This window comes from Musa acuminata, chromosome BXJ3-3 (genome assembly GCF_036884655.1).
Source record: "Musa acuminata AAA Group cultivar baxijiao chromosome BXJ3-3, Cavendish_Baxijiao_AAA, whole genome shotgun sequence".
In the NCBI taxonomy this organism is placed as follows: domain Eukaryota; kingdom Viridiplantae; phylum Streptophyta; class Magnoliopsida; order Zingiberales; family Musaceae; genus Musa; species Musa acuminata.
The window spans coordinates 37,022,000-37,030,608 of NC_088351.1; the positions used below are offsets into that span (position 1 = coordinate 37,022,000).

The 8,609-nt window shown below is 45.2% G+C and overlaps 2 protein-coding genes across 2 annotated transcripts; both read right to left on the bottom strand.

The window, feature by feature from the left end:
• Window positions 1-1,174: 1,174 nt before the first annotated feature.
• Window positions 1,175-3,795, bottom strand: LOC103972750 (probable polygalacturonase). The gene is made up of 6 exons (XM_065142997.1): window positions 3,699-3,795; window positions 2,739-3,101; window positions 2,445-2,565; window positions 2,196-2,370; window positions 2,052-2,122; window positions 1,175-1,977 (listed from the first exon to the last, which is right to left on the bottom strand). The coding sequence occupies exons 1-6, from the start codon at window positions 3,735-3,737 to the stop codon at window positions 1,271-1,273; spliced, it is 1,476 nt and encodes a 491-aa protein (XP_064999069.1). The 5' UTR covers window positions 3,738-3,795; the 3' UTR covers window positions 1,175-1,270.
• Window positions 3,796-5,701: 1,906 nt separating this feature from the next.
• On the bottom strand, window positions 5,702-7,879 carry LOC135633479 (flavone O-methyltransferase 1-like). The gene is made up of 4 exons (XM_065142961.1): window positions 7,405-7,879; window positions 6,880-7,190; window positions 6,745-6,809; window positions 5,702-6,621 (listed from the first exon to the last, which is right to left on the bottom strand). The coding sequence occupies exons 1-4, from the start codon at window positions 7,818-7,820 to the stop codon at window positions 6,325-6,327; spliced, it is 1,089 nt and encodes a 362-aa protein (XP_064999033.1). The 5' UTR covers window positions 7,821-7,879; the 3' UTR covers window positions 5,702-6,324.
• Between the last annotated feature and the right edge of the window lie 730 nt (window positions 7,880-8,609).

Sequence of the window (8,609 nt, forward strand, 5' to 3'; positions counted from 1 at the left end):
TCCTTGGGAGTAGTTGATTACAATTACAAGTGTGTTATTATATGATACTAATAGCCTACAAGTAGTTGATTACATGTGTTACCCAAATTGTTGGTTACAAGTGTTATCTAATGATTCTAGAAGCTTACAAATTCAGTATATTTGTCATTATAGATTTTAGTAAAAGGTATGGATCATTGATTTTTAGTATTAGTTTGTTCGTAACATGTTTTAAATGGTATTATCATATTCTGGACCTTTCTTATGATAGGTAATGAAATCAATTGCAGTGACATATATGTAAGTTTTTGAGTCTGTAGGATTTATATGGAAAATATGTTAGAATTAAGTTAACATGATTACATGCAGGGATCATTGATTGTTGATGGATTTATGTGCAATTTTGTTCCAAAAACTCCTTCTAAATATGTGGATGGATCAGTGGCCTGTGATTGAAAAATTGTTTCATATACAGTAATTTACAAAGTGTTTGTACTTGTGCAGTACTTGAATTGCTTATTTCGTGACTTGCAGAATTTCTAATAAAATTTTGATTTAGGTTGGTTTAGCATCTGCATTTTTCCATTGTTTGCCTAAAAGATTTTTATGCTTTCGTCATAATTGGATTGGTTTTCATTTGTATCTTCCAAATGAGAAATAGGTGAAGTGATGCAGTAGACAAGGGTGAATCAACAGCGTGAGATGTATAATAGCGGCGAGATGCAGATTTCTTCCATGAAGGTATGATCTCCGTCATTCTTCTTCAACTCTTCAATTGTTTTGGTTGGTCGGCAAACTCTAATGTGTTGACACAAAGTGAGACTTGCTTGCTTACTGATTCAAGGGTTTTTTCATGTGATTTTCTGATTAATAATTTAAGACTTGGATGCTTGATTAATTATAGATTATTTTTATAATTAATTATCTTTAGTATTTCGATTTTTATATTGAAATCCTCTTATCTACACATTGTTTTAATATTTTTTTTATTTTTTGAATTTGCCTTTTTAATTCGGATCTCAATGTTTTATTTTATTTTTTTAAGTATAAAGATCTTAATTTTTGTAGATATAAAAATCTCAATTAATTTTTAAAAATGTAAAAATTAAAATATTTAAAATAATATATAATTAGCCTTTGGATGCATACGCAGCGCAAAGGAGTTGCTGTCCTGTAGTGATGATGACTCCAAGCATGGTAGAATTGTGTTAAGTCTTCACTCATACTAAAGATCCACTGCAGTCGTACAGGTGCTGATGACTTACACACGAGAGAAGCAATACTTACAGGGTCAAGCATCGTAGGACTTTATATAAGTGCACTGTTGGAGTTGGAAGCCATCCATGGGCGAAGCATCAGTAGGAAACGGGCATGGCGCAGCGGCCGCCTCCTGATCTGCGAGCGAAGCACAAGCTGCCGGAGTTACACCGCGCGAAACCCCTTCGACATCAGCGCAGTACCATGGCGTCTTCATCGGCTTCGCCAGCTGAACCGTGACGTTGGAGACGCAGATGCCGGTGAAGGGCGCGCTGGGGATGCCCTCCAGCCTCGCCGCCATGGTGACGTTGTAAGCCACCACCTCGCTGTAGCTGATCCCGTCCACCACCGGGATGGCGTTGGGGTCGTACTTGTCGTCGGGGTGCGACTTGTAGCTCCCCGTCATCCAGAAGACCCACTTCATGGTGTTCAGATTCATCCTCCGCACGAAGACGTCCTTCACGTAGGCCCCTCTGCCCACCGCCGTCTTGATCCGGACGCCCGACTCCGAGTTCAGCGCGGTGATGTCCTCCGCCCTCACGTCTCGGATCCCGCCGGACATCTCGCTCCCCAGGGCGATCACGGCGCTGGTCGGCGAGACGCAGGTGAGCCTTCTGATGACGATGTGCTGGCTCGGCATCCCGAAGGAGATGCCGTACTCGTCCCACCCGCTCTTGATCGCCACGCAGTCGTCGCCGGACACTATGTAGCAGTCCTCGATCCGAACATTGTAGCAGGAGTCTGTCAGATCAAGAAGAAGAACCTGAGCAACTCATGTATCCCTAATCACACACTACACGGAACAGCATGAGCACCTGGGTTGATTCCGTCGGTGTTGGGGGAATGAACCGGTGCAAGAATGGTGATCCCGGAAACGACGATGTTACTGCACAACCCAACCGATGCGGTGAGGAAACAGAGAACGACGGAAGACTCGAGCACAAGAAATGGAAGTAGACCTGCTGTAGACCGGATGGATGTTCCATGCAGGGGAATTGAGCAAGGTGAGGTTGGAGATGAAGATCTGGTTGGAGTGCATCAGCTCGATGAGGTATCCTCGAGTGTACTTGAGCTTGTTGCTGTGGAACTGCGACCACCACGAGGCGCCCTGCCCATCGATTGTTCCATTGTCCCCTGACATGAAATGAAATCTCAGTCTCAGAACAGTGACTTACTTCACGGAAAGGGGAGAAGCTGCAAACAGGTACCTGTGATGATCACATCGGTGAGGTTTGATCCACCGATGAGACTGCTGTATCTTCCACCGGGCCCATCCCTTCCTCTCCCGTAAGAGGGCAAGGGATCAATGATCGGCCATTCTTTTATATCCTGTTGCAGCATATATCCAAACTAGATGCGTTAGTCATGCCTGCTTGCAGATACTTTCTGCAGTTTGACTCCGTGCGTCAACGATAAAGGCTGACGATGTTTTACCATACAAAGGTATGTCATCACATCTCTGCAATGTATCAATTATGAGGAGGAGTGGGCGGGGAGATTACCTGGGTAGCGAGGATGACGGCATCGCGGTGGAGGAAGAGGGTGAAGGAGCTGGTGAGGTTGAAGGGCCCGGTGAGCCACCGACCGGCGGGGACGAAGAGCATCCCGCCGCCGTCGGAGGCGAACTGGCTGAGGTGCGAAACCGCAGCCTGGAACGCCGCCGTGTTGGAGGTGGTGCCGTCGCCGACTCCGCCGAAGTCCGACAGGGACGCCGTGTGGGCCCGGCAAGCGGCGGCCGAGTACTTGAACTGCTCCACCCCTCCGCCTTTGCCGTCCTCGCTGCCACCGGGTAACTGGCGCTTTCTTCTGATGCATTCCGCCGGCCCGATGAACGCCGCCGCCACCAGCAGCGACGTCGCTAGAATCTGGCAGCGAAAAGACGATGAATGGTTAGGGAAGAATCAACATTTACAACGGAGCTAAATCTCTGATCCTTTTCACTGTTCCTCGCAGGATCGACACGTAAAAGACGGTTCTTTTGCGAAGAAGAAGCGATCTTTGAGGTGGAACTCCAGGAAAAGAGGTGGAGCAAGAACGCAATCCGCAGCGTCATCCTCTGGTTTGCATGCTTCAACATCGATCGATAAGATGAACGGATCAATCCGAGATCAGAGGCTACGAGTTAAAATTTCGGTTTTTCCCTGTCCTCGAAGGTAAAAAAAATGATTCCTTTTCCTTTAGGAGGAACTCAAGAAAGGGATGACAAGAACGCAATGCGTCAAGTCGCTCTCTTGCTTTGGCAAAAAAGATCACTCTTTTATCGACATTTGAAGAAAAAGGATGCATAGAAGTGAAAAATGAAGCTTTTTTTGGAGAATCAGAACAGGGCGAAGAAGGGAAGGAGAACAAAGAAGAAGCAGAGGAGAAGGAAATGGTCCATACTCTGCTTCCGTTCAACCTAAAACAAGAAGAAGAAGGAGGAGGAGGAGGCCATGAGAGAACAGAGACGGTAACGGTGATACCAGTGGGAGTGAGATGCTGCTGCGCCCTTGCAACTCCATCGTCTATGTCCCTCAGCGACCGGACTTGCGACGAAGGCGAGGGGGAGGGCGGGCAAATGGAGTCCATTTATAGGGGCTTCTCTCGTACACCATCATATCCCTTCGGCGTATAAGGTGTGTCCCTTGGCGTCACATCAGAGACGTATCTACCTCAACACGATGTGGCATTGATACCGATATTGGATATCGATTTAGACCTTTTAACCGGATAGAGAATGTAAGATGGAGATCTATGAGATGAAATCGAAACATAACCTTTTCGTATCTTCTCGACGACACCAAGAATTAATCTTTTCATGTATTATACAGATGTATCATCAAACATTTTCATTGTAATCATATATCTTTTCATTGTAATCAAGTTGTAATGGTCTTCTGAGGAATCAGTACATGCGAGATGAACATCAAGATGAAAGAGAGAGAGAGAGAGAGGGCGACACATCAAACAGTGTTTGTTGACGTTACCTGATTCCAGAAGACGCAGCAGGAGGCAACAATTAAGGCCCGTGATCGTTGCTTCGTCGGCATGCGCGCCCGTGCTCCGCCCCGATCACGGGCGGAGAGGCCGGTGCGGTGACCCACCACAAATCCTCACGTGAACGTGAAAGGAACGAGAAGATGAAGCAGCAGAGTAGCAGGAGGAGTCAAGCGTCGTGCTGACACATTGCGACTGCAGAGCTCCGAACATTTTTTGTTTTTGTTTTTGTTTTTTGGGATAGTTGATGTTTTCATGTTTGTTTGTTTGTTTTTATTTATCAAGAACACCATTTTCTTTAAATTTTTAGAAATATTCATATAACGGGTGCGACCCTTTCATATAACTCGTGTTAGCACGACGTTAGTTTAATCTATGTCTTGATTTAAGTCGGATCGTTCAAAACGAAACGAATCGAATCGAGTCGAGTTTGGGTTGAATCAAAAACGAAAAGGAGACGCCTAAACGAAGATTACGGTATAACCTAATTATAGACAATGGTGATGAGTGATCCTCTTCTCTTCGATGATAAACGGTAGTAGCATACTACCCTTTTTCTGGAGTAACATTCTTCTGACGATGACATTCTCACCTCTCTGATGACAATGGTTAGTGTAATTATGTTCTTTTTATGACGACATCCTTTGGTCTTCTCGATAGCCAACTAGGACAACATCCTCTGTAGCTTCATTAGCGACATCATCTCCTCTCAGCAATGTCACCATCTCTCCGATGACTTCATCTCGACTACAAACTACAAACTACAAACGATATCATAGCGGCATCTCATCAATGGCTATAAAAGTAAAGTATTAGAAAGAATTTAATTTTTGATATTGCTGTTAATGTTCTCTTCAATATTTTATAACTAAGTCAAATAACAGAAAATAAGAGTCAACACTAATGTACCTTGAATAAAAAATATCTTATTTCACCATCTATTAACTCTAAAATTAGAAAAAAAAATAAAAATTAATATAAAATATGTAAAACTATTATTATTATAGTTTTAGAGAAGTTTGAATAGGTTTTTAAAACAATTGAATTATTAAACTCTCTAAGATATTTTGTGATATATTTATGTTTGAATTTATCTGTTTTATCTTATAAACTTCCGATATATTACACTATCATACAACAAAACAAACCTATTTTAGATTTACAATACCGTATCATATCATTTGGTACGGATGATACATATCACTCCGATAGAGGATCGATACGATGATACATCGATACATCTTAGTATATCATGTGTCGATATGATCGATACAACTTGATACAATTTAGTACATATCGTACTAATAACTGATCGATATATCGACATGATATTATATTTTGAACCTTTTTATGTGTTAATGTTGTCACGATTTACGAGATAAAACCTTAGTCATCTTAACACTTTGGAATCCCGAGAGAGAGAGAGAGAGAGAGATATATATATATATATATATAGATGGCTTTTAACATGCCAACATGTTAACTGTGGTAGAAAAATAAATGATCCCATGTCCTTCTTTACTTATATACACCGTCAAATGAGACAGCCAAGAACAGAATCTTCATGTGAGTTTCTAAAGACGGAACACGGAGACCTCCGACGCATCAACGCAACACAACACAACACAGGAGGCAAGAAATGTTCCTCCTCCTTGCCATTAAAGAAACCGACCCACTCGAGTAGCAAACACAGAAAGATAGGATGCAAAAGACTCGACTAATATGAGAAACACTCAAAACCAAACATGGTTGATTGAGTGCACTGCACGCACTCCTTTGGGAACCCACTCACCATCTCTCATTGCCTTCCTTTGTGGGAGCAGCCTCGATAGTCCATTCCTTCAAGCAAACTACAACTCTACCGTTCTGATCGACCTTTGTGTAGGCAAAAGATTATTATTTAATTTGATCTATCATTATTTAATTTCAATTTATGATATTAAAAATTTTCATATAATAACATAATCATATTTTTTTATGTTTACATCGTTGTTTTCATGTTTCAATATTGAAAGCTACGATGAACTCAAGAAAACGATATATGAACTCGCTCAAGCCGGAAACCTGCAAGAAGCATATATGACTGACTCGGTGACCCATGGGAAGTGCAATCTACTTGGTGAACTCTATCACCCAAGCGTTGGCGAAGATGTAGGTGGCTTTGAACCCGGAGAAGCCGGCCTGCTTGGCCAAGCCATGGAACTCCTCCTCCGTCCTCTCTTTCCCACCCGGGTTGTGAGCCAGCATGATGAGGTCGACGTGGAAGACGCCCTGAGCTCGGGGAGTCGGCTCCGGAACCACCGGTAGAACGCACTCCACCACTATCACCTTCCCCTTCTCCGGCAATGCTTCCCAACAGCTCTTCAGTATCTTCGTGCAGTGCTCGTCGCTCCAGTCGTGGAGAATCCACTGTCGTTCATGCCATATTTCAGACTTACTATCTCTCAAGACTTGTAATTTAACATTTAACCGAGCTTGTTAGACTCTAAATCATCAAACGAGAGGGTTTAATCGCGGTGGAAGCTGACCGACCTTCATCAAGATTGCATCTCCGGAGGGAACACTCGCGAACATGTCTCCGCCGACGTGTTCGACTCCTGCAGCAAACGAAATGAGCAGAACGGGATGGTATCGTGGAGACGAAAGGGAAACAGAAGGGAGGAAGACCTGGGAAGGGCGGCGCCTCGGAGATGACGTGGGGGAGGTCGAAGTTGATGGCGTGGATGTGAGGGTGTTTGGAGGTGATCATGAAGAGGGTGGCGCCGATGCCGCCGCCGACGTCGACGAGCCGGTTGACGTCGTCGAAGCCGCGGTAGATGTCGAGGAGCTTCTTGGTGATGATGATGGAGTGGTTCTTCATGCCGTCGTTGAACACCGCGTTGAAGCGGGGGTCGGTGCCGTGGTACTCGAACGCCGTCATGCCGTACGCCCTGTTGAAGGGGATGCCACCGTCCAACACCGCATCCTTCAAGTAGTACCTGCCATCAGATCATGCATATCTCGGGTTAGATCATAGTGATATATAATAGATTTTAGAAGATACCGACACATTTAAATCCCTAACGAACCGATCTAAATTAGGTATCATAGACTAGTTAAGCTCTTGTCTTAACATCTTCTAAATCGATCACTTCATGTAGCGCCGCCATGCTACATACTAATTGTAAGATGCGAAGCTAAAGACTGGATTACCAGCTCTCCATGAGGACCTTGTCCTGGTTCATCAAAGCTAAAGCAGCCATGGACACACCGTCCTCGTTCTTGGTCAGGTACTTGCACACCGGGGCCGCCCCGTACGTCCTCGACGGCCTCCCCTCGGCGTCGGTCTCGACGGTGCAGCTGACGACGTTGTAGGCGGCCAGAAGGCGGAGCATGCGGTCCACCATGACGGCGGCGTGCGGGTTCTCGGTGGGCAGCTGCGCCGCCACGTCCGCGGGGCTCAGCCTGGCGCCCGGGCCGGCCTTGGTGAGGATCTCGAGGAGGTCGAGCTCGATGGCCGCCTTCAGCGTCATGGGTAGGATGGAGCCGCTCGCGAGCTGCATGGCGTACATGCACGCCTCCTCATCCTCCTCCGGCGTCAGCTGCACCGCGTTCTTGACGGAACCCATGGCCGGCTGGTCTTCAGAGAGAGAGAGAGAGAGAGAGAGAGAGAGGGTGGTGGGGTGAGGAGGGGTAGATGGAGGTGGTGGATTTATAGGGGGCCTTCGGTTCACCAACCGCACCACCACCAAGGCAACAGCAGGTGGTGGTGGTTTGATGATGGGTGTGGCAGAGCTAACGAGTAAAAGAGGAAGGCGGGTGTGGCTTTCTGCACAACGGTGGCATGTTCTCCCTCCCCTACTGCTGAAACAACGATTAATAAGTCCTTCATGTTTGCACAACCCTTTTCACTTTTCCCCTTATTTTTGGGAGGAATGACAATAGAATATTGGTTTTAAAATATTGGCAAACAAAATTGCACTTTTAGTTATTAGAATATTACAATGAAACTTATGTGATTTACTAAAATAAATCTTGATAAACACATTTAGGGTAGAACTTGAGCAAGAGGAAAGAAGAAGAGGAGGAGACGTACCATCAAAACTTGGGAGTCGAAAGCTATGATCGTGTCTCCCAATAACAACTCCATTCTACCCAATCATCATCATATCCTTTGAAATCTCAAGCCTCCACAAGAGTGACTTGGAAGACAGAGGTCCCTGCACAGAATGGAATGGAAATGCAGTCAGTAATGGCTTACCTACTGGTCCTGAGGATAGAGAGAGAGAGAGAGAGAAAGAGAGAGAGAGAGATTGGGTTGGATAGAAAATAAGTTGGCACCACACCACATCATTGCTTTCAGATCACCTGCTATCATCCCCCAGTGTGTGTGGAGCTGCTTCTTTGTATCTGTCCCA